At 36.6% G+C, this 15549-nt stretch overlaps 1 protein-coding gene across 2 annotated transcripts in view; it reads left to right on the forward strand.

The window, feature by feature from the left end:
* The window catches only part of LOC141461609 (optomotor-blind protein-like), a 306166-nt gene that overhangs the window by 277621 nt on the left and 12996 nt on the right, over positions 1 to 15549 (forward strand). Inside the window, exon 7 of one of the 2 annotated variants that reach the window (XM_074142769.1) lies at positions 13838 to 13999. The exons of the other annotated variant lie outside the window; for it this stretch is intronic. Within the exon in view, the coding sequence (XP_073998870.1) occupies positions 13838 to 13999 (162 nt within the window). The remainder of the gene's footprint in view (positions 1 to 13837; positions 14000 to 15549) is intronic. 2 annotated transcript variants of the gene reach the window in all.

The raw sequence follows: 15549 nt of genomic DNA on the forward strand, positions 1-15549 counted from the left end.
AAGTTACAACTCCCTAACATTACCGACAGTTACCTCAAACTACCCTAAAGGTCGAGGTAATCTTTTCAAAAATTATTTTTTGAGCCAGAAAAATTTCCAACTGTTTGTTGATTGCTAAGCAGTAATAACCGTAGACTCGAATTCGAGGAGTGACAGTTTTGAAGATGCAAATAGCTAATTTGAAACTCATGTTACTGCGAAATGACTATTATAATGAGGAAATGGATTAGAGAACGCGGAAGACCTGGGTTGGAATCCAGCTGCTGGCCCCCTTAGATTTTCTCTTCGCTAGGAGCTTCTTACAGCTCACTGTCTCGGTGATGGACAGTGTTGTCTGTAACGAGAGAAAACTGTCCGGAGGCCGGCAGTGCACTGGAAAAAGCTCCGGGCGCCAATAACCTCAGATGGTAATTCGCCTTAAATCATTTAATAAATAAATAAAAATACTAAAATGCTGCAAAAGGTTTATGGACAACGAAGAAGCTGCGCAAAGGGCGTATCCACTATCTCGAAAACCACAGCTGAAGAAATTAGTTAAAGACAAGCCTGGGCCAAGTTATTGGAGCTCGCTGGACGAATATCTATGAGATTGACCAGGGCGTTCTCTTTGGACGTTAACAAGCTATGATATGCTAATCCACCTCGTCATTGCACACATTTGTGGAAGCGGACAAATCTAGTGGCGTACTCAAGTTTAGATCTGACAAGGATGGATTTCAGAATCCGCCTTCTTATCCATTTCATCAACGTGCTCTTTGAATTGGAGTCCCTGGCCAATGAACTCTCCAAGATCCCTAACCATTACAACTCCTAGTGAAGGTAGTTAGTTACCTTGCATTGCTTAATGTTTAGACTCAAGCAATGTGAGTGTACTCTAACGATATTATTTCTTTTTTCAAAAAACAAAGTTTCGAATCATCGGCAAAAAAATCAACTATTTTTGAAACCCATCATGGGGGGGATTACATCAAAATGGTTTATCGTTTCATTCTGCAACTCCTCTTCCAAATGCCTGCAGAAATGTAGTTTATGAAGCAAACCATGTTATCCTTCTTCAGCGATCAGATAGGAATCCGTTAGTTATTTAACGGAGTCATATCCAAGAGAACGTGACTATCTAAATGCTTGCTGTAAACACTACATCCCTAGCTTGAACAAAATTTACCGATAGTGTTTGAATACCCATTTTTAGGGATTGGGTTTACATAATTTCTTTCTATCAGCGATAATTCATTCAAGACTGGTTTACTAGAGGATAACATACAGATGATAGTACAAGAAGTAAGTAATTGGAGAATGGCGAAGTTTGACTCCCAGATAGCGCCTAAGAGAAAAATGTATCACCGAGTAAAGGATATTCTATAAATAAAAGTAGACGCAGAAGTGAGCCTTATTTGACGGAAATCAGAATGTCATGGCGATATTTGGCAGAGCTTAAGCAGAACTAACTAAAATTAGGTAGCGATGGCCGATGAGCAATTCATTTTTTGAGGTGATAAGCAAGAAAAGACTAACGTTGGCCCTATAAACTGAACTCACTTCTCTCCATGTCCAAAATATGAATGTAAGTAGAACTGTTCTATTTCTAGCCAGAGTCCCTCCTCCTTAGACTACGTATATCTTGTTCTGGTGTGAGAGAAATTGAGTTCCATCTCATTTCCATTCTTTCAGGTTTTAGCTCTCGTAAACGTCACTTATTTTTTTGATTACCTCTTTCTTGTGATTTTTAATATCGTGCATAATTGTAAATATATGCTCATGTGTAATTAATAAATGTGCACATCCCACATTTAAAGATACATTTCGTTAAATATTTGTGTAGACATTGTTTTTTCTTTTAAATAGAATATGTTTTTTGGTCAGATCTACCTGTTAATTGTGTTAATATATTACAGCTAATTTAAATAAATATTTACCAAAAATCTTCATATAAGTGATATCTAGTTCTTGCATTCACACCATTGTTACAAACCTTTCATGTTGTAAAAATTTAGCGCGACACCGGTCCAATATGGTTACACATAAATGATTAACCAAGCACTAAATTTACCTTTTTCTATCTGTATGGTCCAAATTTTGAACCAAATTAACTGCCCAAGGAAAGGGTTCTATAGCTCATTTACAAAAATAAGTTTATGTAAACCATAATCTGAATCCCAATTGTTTTTTTGAAAGTATGGGCATTTTCACGTCTATAAGATACTCATGTTATTCTATCAATGGATTTGTATGAGATGGTATCGTTTTAGAGCTTACAGTATAACAGAAGTGGAATAATGATCAGTATTTGAAGTAACTTCATCTCTCGTTAACTTGATTTGTTTTTAAGCTACAAGCTGTCAAATCTCACAAATTGAAAGATCAATATGAATGAACTGCAAATTTCTATATGAAATTTGTTCTTCTATTTCAAGGAGTGGCTCTCATAAAGGACATTTTCAAGGCAAAAATAAACCTAGTGAAAATATGAAATTCAAAGTGGAGTATAGTAAAGATTTATTCATTTATTTTAAATAGTTATTCTTTCATATTAATTTTCACGTAGAATTCCCGTGATTCAATATACCTGTACTTAGATTTTCACTTCCTAGGACAGTGATGGCGAACCTATGACCCACGGGAGAGACACTGAACCACAATTGCTAGGCAACTATTTGTTTGTTTACGCGGGTTGATTCTAATTGTGTGGATAATTTATATTCTATCTGTATTTTTTTTTCAATCACGCATTGACACAAAAGCCATATTTAGATTTTTCTTTAGATAAAACACACTTTTTTAAGGTTTTGTTCAGGTTATGTTTATAAAAAAGAGACTTCCATAGCCACTTGTTTCGTCCCGTTTTACCCAGTTAAGCCAACTGAATTTTAAAGATGTTTAGTTTTGAAAATATTCAGTTTAAAATTTTTAAACTTAACTCTTGTGCAAATGGGCATTAGTGACCCAAGAGCTAGTACTGAAAAACAAAAAAAATGAACAAAATTTGACCCACGTCTCAAAAAGGTTCGCCATGCCTGTCCTAGGAGCTTCTTACAGCTTGGTGTCCTCCTCACATTGATAGTGTCGTTAGTAACGAGAGAACAGTATTAGGTGCGCCATAAACTGGGGGAAAAAACTATCAGTTTTAGTGCGTTAGTAACGAGAGAACATTAATTTAAAAAAAATGTTCGTAAGAGTTTATTGCTTAATTTAGAAAATTATGAGATTTTTGTTTAATTTTAAGTTCTTAAATGATACCATCTTTTATAATAATAATTTACATTAAATCTTTAGTTCAATAAAAATTAACGCCATTTTTATGTTAAAATATTATAAAAATGGTCGTTTTTGTGAAAATGGTTGAGAATCAAACCATGGTTTATATTATTTATGTCACTTGTTTACAAATGTTCAATACAAAAAGCAAATCAGGTTATGGTGCTAATAAATTGCGATGCACATATGAGAAGGTGGATATAAATTGATATTGATCTTTCAATTTTAAAAATTTTGTTGGATGATCTTGTACAATAGAAGGGTAGCGCAGCCAGAAGCGTTTTTGGCAGCAGAAGGACTCTCTAACATGAAGCTGTCGGAATAGAGGATTGATATGAACAAGATGGAATCTTGGATTATTATTTTTTTTTTTTTTTGATGACGAGAGGAGATGATTCCTTTTACGCAAGGAATTTTAAAATCATCATGTAGGGTAAGGTTGGATACGTGGTAAGAAGTTAAGAAGATTTTGGATTGTATGGTTTGGATATTTTTGGATTTAGTTTGCTTGATTGAGTCCCTGATTTCAAACACGCCTTTTCAAAATTATTCTTTTCTCTAACAGTCTGAGAAGCAGTCTATATCATCAGTTCAGCGCTTGTCGTTTCAGTCTCATTACTTCTTTTTAATATCTATACTTGCGGCCAGTTCAATCAGGAACCTCCCTTTTGTCATCAGCAGTAAAACATTCTTGCAGTTTTCATTTTTTTGAACCAATAATTTATTTCTGTACGTTTCTTGGTTACTGTGAATTTTGACGCTCTTTGATGGCTCCTTTCTGTTTTTTTGGCAACAGACAAGAAAAAATTTCGATGGTGCTGATACATGTTATAGGATACCATCTTTGTTCTTTCTTCTGCAAACCACATCGCTCTTTAAATGATTGCATACTTCATAAAAATTGTCAAATATCACTTCATAGCTGGGGACGATTGATGGTTACGAGATTTTCGATCTTTTTTCAGCATTTACTCATCATTGCTGCCAGCGTTATCTCTGCATTGCTTTAATTATTTTATAGTAACCATTATCAGGTTGACCGAAATCGAGAACTAGGTATTGTCTGCCTATGTTTGGAGAGTTTTTATTTCACTCTTCGCTTTTTGGAGTTTGTACTTCTCTTCTTAAATTTCTTGTGGACATGAAGAACCTGTATTTTGTACATCAACCTACGGATGGCATCTATACAATTCGTATTTATAATTAAAGTTCCCTATTACAGCGCACTAGGTCCATTCTAAACGGTCCATTAAGCGTTTTACATTGAATTCTGATGATTCTTATGCAACTGCAACAGATATGCCTGGAAATCTCTGCAACTTTACTTTTTAATTTAAGATCAACCTTCTCAAAATAAATTATTGTTATTGTTTCTCATTTTTTTTTTCGAAAGTTTAGTTTGAACATTTTTAAAAATTTGGCTTCACACTTATTTGCATATTGATTTAAGCATTGAGGTTAAATTCTGTCAGGTGTGGTTACTTACCAGATGTATTTATGCTCGATTTAGCTGAAAAGTTGATAAATTTAACTTTATGGTAGTTTTTTTTTTAATACTTGTCGTTTCAAGAACGCGATTGTTTTTCTTCTATTTGATGCTGATTGGGAGCTCCACATGATTGGGTCACTGCTTTTTTAAAACTGTTTTATAAGGGTTGATCGTCAAAAACTGCACGAAAAAGCTGTAACGTTGAAAAAACACCCAACTTTGACAATTTTTTCCTCTTTTTCTATTTAAGTTATAATTTCCAAAATTTCTTTAAATCATAGGGTAAACCCTCCTTTATAACGGCAATTTTTTTGCAACAACCCAGATCTGATAGATTTTGAGAAAAAAGTTGCTGAAAATGATTTTTAAAAAAACGGCGTATTCAGAAAATGTTCTTGTTCTTCTTGTTACCTTTTTTTTTGTAAACAACGTAGCGCCTAAACGCGCGAACCGATTTTGCATGAATGAGGTGTGTCATTCGATTTGGAATTTTATGTAGATGTGACTTTTGGGGGTCTCGACGGTGTACATCGAATGGGAGAGAAGTTAGCCCCATGTATGTAAAGCGTTTTCTAAATTTTATTTTTGTTGATTCTTGAATTGCAGGCGTTCTATTGTATTTCAGCATTTTAATTCATCTGCAGCCTAGTATTGGCGGTGTAAATTGTATTTTGCCATTAATATTGTTCATCTAATTCATATTGAGTCATGGGTGCTTGGAATGTATCGTAGCAAGCCTAAATTATAGGATTCCATCTAGAACTGAAGTTTCATTTCGATAACCTCTTCTGTACGTCTAAAAACAAAAAGAACAAAGGAAGTTACAGAGACGTAAATCGTAAAATTTTGTTGTGTTTAGGGAAGGATGCACTTGCTGTGAGTTTCAAAGTGGTTTGACCGGTTCCTTAGTGACAATTGGTTCATCAACGTTGAGATCATGTTTACTGTGTGGGTTAAAGGCTTCGTAGAATTCAAATTGGGTTTGCCTGTAGAAGTAAATAAAACGGGAATATCCAAATCTTCAACATAGAATTATCTTCCAGCAGGATAATGATAATGAAGTGATATAAACATGGCAATGAAGATCAGGAGATCCTTCCCCATCCAGGCGGTTTCCCAGGTTTCCGGTCTATTTGCCCTTTCTTTTATTGCTCTCAGTCTAAAGTATTCCGCGGCAGGGACTTATAACTGTGAGAATGACCTTCTGTTTTTTCTTAATGAATACTCTACAGCAATCCCATGAAGATACGAGTGATTCTCTTTCTATTCTATGGTATTTATCAATTAAGATTCTATTAATTCTCTTAAGGAGTCTAGTAAGTGTTATAATCACCAGGATTATTTATAAATTAATGAACTTCACCAAAAAACATATTCTATAACATTATTTTATTCATTAAAACTGTCAATTTAGTGTTTATGTTTAATTATTTTCTATAAATATGACATAAAATTTGAAATAAAAGAAAAAATTTTCTTTGCAGCCAATGAAACTAGGTGGGCTTTTAATGAATTTGGCCACTTTTTGAGCAATAAACTCAGTAGCCTCAGAAGCAATCAAATGGGGAATAGCCTTGAATTTCCTCGTTTAAATTTGTTAATTATTCACAAGAGACTGCTCCATTAATTTAAACAAATCAATAAATTTAATCTACTTATTTAAAAGTTTAAAGAATTTAAATTTCAGTTTAATTTATTATGTGGCTTTGAAGATGAAAGTACTAGAAGTGGAATCCAAGATTTCTTCAAGATAAGAAGATATTGCAAGCAAGTGTGCAACTTTTTACACGCTCGTCACTAGAAAAAATAGATATTTATTTAAATTTTTTGCTTTTATTCTTTGAAATTTCAATGATAACTTAAAGAATTACAGTATCTAAATTTGTATTATTTCAATAATATTTTGTGGTCAAATTTGTTAAAGAATTTTTCAATTTACTTCTTACAAAATTTTGAAGAAAGATAAAAAAAAAAAATTAACTAATTTTTGACGAGTTGTGTACAGCAAGAAATGAAGATGTTCAGTGAAGAAGACAACCAGCGATAATACGGGTGCAGTCTTTGAATTTAGCAAATTAAATTTACGGAGTTCATTATCTTGCCCCCCACTCAAAAAAGTTAGTCGGGGTGTGTGATTGGTTCTGAGGCACTGAAGTTATTATTTGCAATCTAAAAATGATAAAAGTTTTTATTTATTTAGTATAGTCGTTTATTTTTTTCATTTAAGATAAAATTAGCTACAAAAATCTTATATTTATTCTCGCAGAACGAAGTTCGCACACTCCTGGACCAACATGAGCGGGGCAATGTTATTGAACTCCAATTTAAATTATTTGCAAAATAGTAATGAGTGCGTTCTGTCGTGGTAAAGTTAGCTAGAGTAATTGAGTTCATTTCAATGGGAATAATGATGTAGGCCATCGACAGGTTGAGGATATATCAGCTCTATAGTTGTCACAAATTATGTGGATTCTAGAAGGAATAGCAATATCTATTTCCATCTGTTAGCCTCGCTCCCATAATCTGTATAAAAACATCTAAACTACTACACAGAAGACTATCATATTGGGTCACTACAAGAACTGTCCCTAACTTTTTAAGCCAGTGAATTAGGAGATTAGAAGTTTGCCGAGTTTGGTTCCCATTATTTCAACTGATTAACCAGCAAAACAGATGAGATCAAAGAGGATAGTAAAAAGAGTAGAGTAATTGAGTTCATTTCAATGGGAATAATGATGTAGGCCATCGACAGGTTGAGGATATATCAGCTCTATAGTTGTCACAAATTATGTGGATTCTAGAAGGAATAGCAATATCTATTTCCATCTGTTAGCCTCGCTCTCACTTCGGCTTTGACCTTGTTGACACAAAGCTTTGACACAAACACTACTAGATAATTAAAACTTATAAAAGTAAAGTAAAGTAAAGTAATCGCCTATTTTTTCAGGCTGGGCTTAACGTCCAACTACCAACTAGGTGTCGTGGACGGAGGCGACTAGCAAACATACTTTACTGTAAATTTCTTTTATTAACCATTAAATAAAATCCAAGGCCTCTAGACCAGGGAATCGAACCCAGTACCACAATGCATATTAGCTTTGCGCGTCTCGCCTCTTAACCGCTCGGCTACCGTGGCGCCTTTATTTAAAACTTATATTTTTGTGGGTGATTAGATCTTTTTCTCGAATTTACCTTGAAATTCTCTGATACCTTCCACGGCTTAGTTGTAAGTAAATTTACTTGGGACCCCTATTTGGTTTTTAGCGCTTGTAAATACTTTCGTTTCTTTTTAATAAAGAGAATAAAATGTCGCTTTTTACCTGCCAGGATGACTTTTAAACGAGATTTAATCGTTTATAAATAAAATGCACCCCAAAAAAAGTGGCGCACTTTGAAAAAAACGTTAATTTTTTGTTTTATCACATTTTGGGGAAAGATTATTAGTTTTAATTAATTTCATAACCTGTCAGGGAACAATTAATCGAATCAAGGTCCAAAGTTTCTTGTAAATAGAGAAGCAATTCTTCGTTTAATCCCCTTCGGTCTTTTTGTGTAAACAACAACATGAACTTCACCTCAACAGAAAATAAATTTATTGACCTCTTCAGTTGCGTTTCGACTTTTTTCAAGCTGAAAGCATTGCAAACTCTCAATTACAGCAGTGCAAGTGGCCCGTATTATTGCATTAGTTGAGGATGGACGGAGTCAGCGGTACGCAGCACGAACGTTAGGGTTGCCTGAGTCCACCGCCCGTAGAGCCATCCATCGTTACTGGGAGACAGGCCACTGCACTCGCAGGCAAGGTTCGGGTCGACCAAGAGCCACAGAAGCACTAGATGACCGATTTATTAGAATTCACACTCTAAGAAATCGTACATCAACTGCTTCTGAAACAGCTCAAACACTGCTTACTGTTCGTGGAGTTTCAGTCAGTGCCGAAACCGTACGAAGAAGGTTCGCTGAAATGAATTTACGCTCTAGGAAGCAAGCCACAGGACCATTGCTCACCGTAGATCCTCGGAGAGCCCGTCTAGAGTTCGCTAGGAAACACCGCAACTGGTCTGAGGACGATTGGAGAAACGTTCTCTCTTCAGACGAGTCCCGTTTTGCTCTCTATGCATCTTATGAGTTTACCCAGTTTACCGAAGGCCCTGGGAGCGCTACGCTCCGTGCAATATTTCTGGTAGACTACCATTCGGAGGTGGTTCAGAGATGGTGTGGGCTGGGACTTCTATGGGGGCTTAGACTGAGCTCCACGTGTTCAACAGGGCAATCTTGAAGGCAGATTTGTATGTGAGGGAAATTTTGCAGCAATAAGTGATACCCTATCACCATTTATTGGGGAGAATTTTATTTTTATGCAAGATAATGTCCGACCACACACTGCCGCCTGTGTTGTTCAATATCTCCACGATACTGGCTTTCGTGTTCTGAGATGACCAGCACGCAGCCCGGATTTAAATCCAATTGAACATCTTTGGGATGAGCTGGGTAGGCGATTAAGATGGAGAAATAATCCTCCCAGGAGCTTAGAAGAGTTGCGAGGTGCTCTGGTGGAGATATGGGAGGAATTAACACAAGATTTCGTGAGAAATTCAATAAGGAGTATGCCGAGGAGATTGGATGCAGTAATGCGAGCAATACACGTTACTAAAATTCTTTTTGTCTATTTTTAATCGGAAGAAATACTTTTTTTTCAAATTCATTTTTTGCCGAGAAGTACTTTTTTGTTAAATTAAAGGTTTCTATTTCTTTTAGATCATTTTTTATTTTATTTTAGCCCTCCCTTAACTTTACACTTCTTATATTTGCGAACTAAAATAAAATGTAGAACAAAAAAGTTACAGAAAAAAAAAATAACGCATTTTTAAAGTGCGCCACTTTTTTTGTGGAGCAGTGTATTACCAATAGGAATAGAGGTTACTGCTATTTATACAGGGTGTATACGGAGGAGTGGTCGAAACTTCGGGAGGTGATTCAGCAGCTCAAATGCAACAAAAAATATTCTATTCACTTTGGCCCGATTCTTAACTTTTCCGTCAATATTCGCATTTTTCACCATAAAAATGGCCGTAACTTTTCTATCCTTTATCCTACAACAAATCTGTTTATTCCAAACGAAAGAGAATTAAATTTCCTATAAATTTGCATTTAAACCCCTCTGTTCGGAGTAGGGTTTTATTAAAAACCCCCCAAAAAATCCATATGGTCTTGAAGCTCAATAAATGCGCAACTTTTTCTGAAATTATGTGACTCCTTGATTCATTAATCATTGAAAAAATGCAGTTGAAAATTTTAACAGAAATCATCGAGAACGAATTTTTTAGACATTAAAGTAAAAATTTCATGGTTTATAAGAAACGTTTTGAGGCTCTGGTTTAAGCAGATTTATAGGAAATTTAATGCTATTTCGTTTGGGATAAGCAGATTTGTTGTAGGATAAAGGATAGAAAAGTTACGGCAGTTTTTATGGTGGAAAACGCGAATATCGACGGAAAAGTTGCAAAATGCAAATATCTTGGGACACTATTGAGAATCGGGCCAAAGTGAATAGAATATTTTTTTTTTGCATTTGAGCTGCTGAATCACCTCCCAAAGTTTCGACCACTCCTCCGTATACACCCTGTATAACGTGATTGAACAATGAAAGGATCAGAGTGTCCTTTTTGCGGAATCTCTGAAAGTCCGAGAACTGATCCCTGAGCATTGAACTACAAGTTATTTTTAAATGATTTTAGTCTGGTTTACTCAAATTAAGAGAAATTTATGTCGAAGCACATTTTTAGAAACGCGCCGCTGGCAAAGAAAGAAAACATTCGTCTCCTCCATTGTGTACGGACCTATATTATTCGTCATTAAGAGTTTTTGAGGCTCAGCGTTTTGCATAAGGCTTTCTTTTAAGCGAGAAAGTTGTTATAAAAGAGATGAGACAGAAATAAATAGTGAGATACATTATTTTGTTTCTGTCAGATACAAAAATATTGATGAGAACACAATTTACAATAATTTTATATCTACAAGATCACAGTTCTAGCTGTTACAGTAGAACACTAGACTTAATTTAAAACGGACGTTTCAAAAGCTAGAAAAAAATAAAAATAACTGAAATGTTATTTCTCTGGCTAAGCAAAGAGCGTACATCCTCTAAATGCATCCACATTTCCATCTAAATAAATTAGAATGCTGGGGAACTAGATAGATATAAGGGGTGTGACTCACACTGTTCACATGTCACCAAACTCACCACTTAGCGTGCACCAAAAACATGCTTCATTGGTTGCATTGTTGCCCGCATCTAGTGACATCCACAGTCACATTAACTCGCTTGCACTTATAAAGGTCAGGTTCCAATGTAGGAGATATAATGTTGAATGGCAACCATTTAAACTTTTTCTTATACTAAAGTCAACACAGATAATTAGGTTTTACAACCTCTTAGTCTTCTGTTAAGAATAAATATTGCAACTTGTCAAATTTTCCGAAGTTTGAGGTTTCCCGTCAGTTTGAATAAGTATACTGATGTAAGCAGTAGCTTACATTGGATTTTATCCTAAAGCACTTTTCAATTGTACAAATGTTTGCTTACCAAGTTTAAACTTTTTTTAAAACATCTATTTATGTACCACACCAGGATTAAATGCATTGACAATGACTATAGTGCATCTTCTTAACTTAAAACATGCTAGCACATGTAAACCAATGGTTCATAGCTTTTGCAATCCATGTGCCCCCTGAAATTTATAGGTTTGTTCACTGTACCCTTCACCAGAAAAAGCGCGGCCAACTTTAGAGCAAAATTTTTAATGTATTTGCATTATCAATCTATTGGCCACTACGGAAAAGTCTAAAATCTGCAGTATTATGTTTCTTTCTGTCACGAAAGGTTAGAGAATAGTACAGAAAAGCAGGACATGACCTATGCCCCACGGCACTGCAGCCACAAGAGGCTTATCCCCTTGGTTGTGCCAAAAGGCCTTGCCTTAAAAGGCTGAGGACTTTCCCTAGCAGTTCCTTCTGCGCTGAAATCTCCTTTGGCCTCAAAGCTCCAAAGATATCGTAGCGCAACCACTCAATTGTAACGCAACCGAACAACAAGTGAGAAGCCGTTTCCTCCTTTTCCTGACACAATCCGCACAACGGTTACGAGCTGATAAGCCCCCACCTTGTACAGATGCCTTTCTGAACCCCTGTGAATAGGCCTGTGATCAGAGTAGTCTGCACTCTGTCTAAGCCCAGAGTCTCTTTGGTTCTTTGTTTACACAGAAAGGGCATAACACTCTTGCCGTGTTTGACCCCAGAAAGCGTCACCCAGTTCTTTTCATGTTCTCTCCAGATCCAGTCTCTGACAGCCGTACGGATTGCACTCTTGGTGATCCCCAGGACTGGTTCCAGGCCGATCAAAGAAGTATTAGCTCACTTTCTGGCCAGAAGGTTGGGGAAAGTGAAATAACAATATTATTATGAATAAATACAACAATTACCATTATTGTAATAAGGTGTCATGGACGGAGGCGACTAGCAAACATATTTTACTGTAAATTTCTTTTATTAACCATTAAATAAAATCCAAGGCCTAAGACCAGGAATCGAACCCAGTACCACAATACATATTAGCTTTGCAGGTCTCGCCTCTAACCGCTCGGCTACCGTGGCGCCCCCATTATTGTAATAATCTCCTGGCTTTTTAGCCGGTATAACTCTTATTTTGAGGCCCGAGGGCATTTTTTTGTTATTAGTATTAAATCTTGTGGGAAAGGAAAGAAAAAGGTAACAATCTTCAAGGAAGGCGGAAGTTATAAGTTGGAAACAACTACCTACTTTCCGAAGCTGGCAAACTGTCTGGGACTGGGAGTCGAAGGACACTGGCGGAAGAGGCTGATCAAACAAGGCTGTGGGTTGTGAGACAATCCAATAAGGTTGACTATTACCTTAACCAGTTCCTTAGTGGGTATTTCGAGTCATTTATTTACCGGTTTTCAAAAGAAGCTTCTGGTGCACTGGATGATGCGAGGTCATATATTCTTCGTATGATTGGTAGACCCGTATCTGGATAGATCTAAAAAAAGAGAGATTGAAAAATAGAAAAGTTCTGCCCTATTCCGGCCAGGAAGATGAGAAGACAGAGCATAGCAAGGAACTGGACTGAACTACTGTAATAAATGGTTCTAGGTCATATCCCACCAATGGGAAGTGGCTCGTTTTGGTAGGTGACCCAGAAGAGAGTCACACCCTTTAGATGGTAATTTTACCACCTTCCTGCTTAAATGTTTTTCACCGTCTCTCCTTTCAGTCCTTTAATTGTCAGTGGGGAGATCAGGAAAAAAGCACAGACTTGTGCGAACCTGGAGGTGATGGAAATTAGGTAAGCATTTCATAAGAAATTATGGTCGCGGTTGCATAGTTCTTCCACAGGCATTCTGCGCCAAGAATAAGAGATTTGGAATCCCATAATCTGTATAAAAAGATCTAAACTACTACACAGAAGACTATCATATTGGGTCACTACAAGAACTGTCCCTAACTTTTTAAGCCAGTGAATTAGGAGATTAGAAGTTTGCCGAGCTTGGTTCCCATTATTTCAACTGATTAACCAGCAAAACAGATGAGATCAAAGAGGATAGTAAAAAAAAAAAAAATTTCTCTGCCATTAATATCAATATTTCTCGTGTTCCTATATTTTTTGTATTTATTTAAATCACTGTCCATCTTACATAAACAGAAATTTATTCTGAAAGGAAAGAACATCAATTTGAACCCTAGTATAATCAAATTCTGCGAGCGTTTACTCCCAATATATTGGCCACTACGGGATCACTAAAGGCATATTTCTGATAAAAGTACAGTTTTCTAAGTTTTGACGCTATATCGCATTACAACAGTAACAAAAGTAGTAAAGCTTAACGAGGTTTAAACTTAAGCTTTATAGTTTGGTGATAGTTATGTGCGTCTTTTAAATTTTGCACTACTTGAATATACTAAATCAAATCCGTGCAGATGACGCCCGCTTTTTGGCAAGTTTTTACAATAAATTTATAATATAAATAGTCCCTTAGTAGAAGCAGATAGAGTTCAGAGTCTTACTAATCTGAGTAGGTTGGTTGACAGGGGACAACGAGACGGTGCGTAGGATGACTGGAGGCCATCAGACAGATGGTGGGGAATCCGAGGCCGAAAGCAGTTGCGAGAGCGAGACTGGCCCGGCCTTCAGGCCTCCATCGCCGCAGGAACACTCCGGACACGCTCCAGGTCCTTCTGGTAAGGTTCACAAAACATAATCCCAATATTGTAAACGTAGATCTTAGCTGAGAGGGTGCAAGTAGACTTGAAATAGTTAAGATATCACCTATAGTGAGGCATTTAAAAGATGGCCGGAGGAATCTTAAAATCACCTAGCCTAGATATGTGGCTTTGCTTTAATAAAATGCAAAGTATATTTAAAAGGGGAATTCTGAACCACATCATATGCAGGCCCTTTGTTGATACAAAAAAAAAAAAAAGCCCTTGCAAGAACTTGAAGTTGATTGTTTCTAGCCTTTAATAGGTTGGCTGTAGCCACTGATCCCCTTACATAGTGTTGGGTGAACAAAACTATATGAGAATCGACTGTAGATACACCAGCTCTTCCTTTTAGATCGGCCAAGCTATAATGTTATGCTAAAAATGTGGTAAAGCCCTCGTGCTGGACAATAACCTTACAGGATCCGTCGTAGAATGCATTGTATCCTTGACTAGTTTCGCATTATCATCCTTGCTGAATCACAGCATGTGAGTCAGAAACATAAAAACAAAGAAAATTTTAAAAAAATCATTTGGTAGACCAAAAATTTTTTAAGAAATAAAAGATGAAAAAGCTAAAAAAGTAGAAACGTCAAAACTAAAATAAAATATGGAAAAAGTGACGAGTAAAAAGGTTTTATACAACTTTACGAGGGTCGTTTGAAAAGTCCGTGCAAAGTCAGAGAGATAGCACTACTGGCGCGTATCGAGGTTATGTTTAGTTAGTAGCATCTCTTGGAAGAACACACACCAAGTTTCAGCCAGATCGGTCTATTTCTTTGTGGTTGGCATTCGTTTGAATCGAGGAAGTCGAGTGATTTTCAAAAAATGGACGAAAAAGAATTTCGTGTGTTGATTAAACACTACTTTATGAAAGGCAAAACGCCTCAGGAGACTAAAGAGAAGCTTGATAAACATTATGGTGACTCTGCACCTTCGATTAGAACAGTTTATAAGTGGTTTCAAAATTTTCGGAGTGGCCATATGGGCACAAGTGACGCTGAACGTTCTGGACGCCCTGTTGTTTCTGGTTACTACTCCAGAAATCATTGATAAAATCCATGATATGGTGATGGATGGCAGAAGAGTGAAGGTGCGTGAGATTGCTAGTGCTGTGGGCATCTCGAATGAACGGGTACATAATATTTTGCATCAACATTTAAACATGACAAAGCTATCCGCAAGATGGGTGCCACGATTGCTCACGCTTGACCAAAAACGAAATCGTGTGAAGTGTTGCAAGGACGGTTTGCAGCTGTTCCAGAAGAATCCGCAGGACTTTAAGCGTCTTTTCGTCACTGTGGATGAAACATGGATACATCACTACACTCCTGAGACCAAAGAACAATCTAAACAATGGGTTACCAAGGGGGAATCTGCGCCAAAAAAGGCGAAGACCGTTCCTTCGGCCGGAAAGATTATGGCGACTGTCTTTTGGGATTCGCAAGGAATAATCATCATCGACTATCTGGAAAAGGGTAAAACTATTACAGGTGCATATTATTCATCGTTATTGGACCGTTTGAAAA

Source organism: Rhodnius prolixus, unplaced genomic scaffold (genome assembly GCF_049639745.1).
Source record: "Rhodnius prolixus isolate KJV_2025 unplaced genomic scaffold, Rpr scaffold_12, whole genome shotgun sequence".
NCBI classification, from domain to species: domain Eukaryota; kingdom Metazoa; phylum Arthropoda; class Insecta; order Hemiptera; family Reduviidae; genus Rhodnius; species Rhodnius prolixus.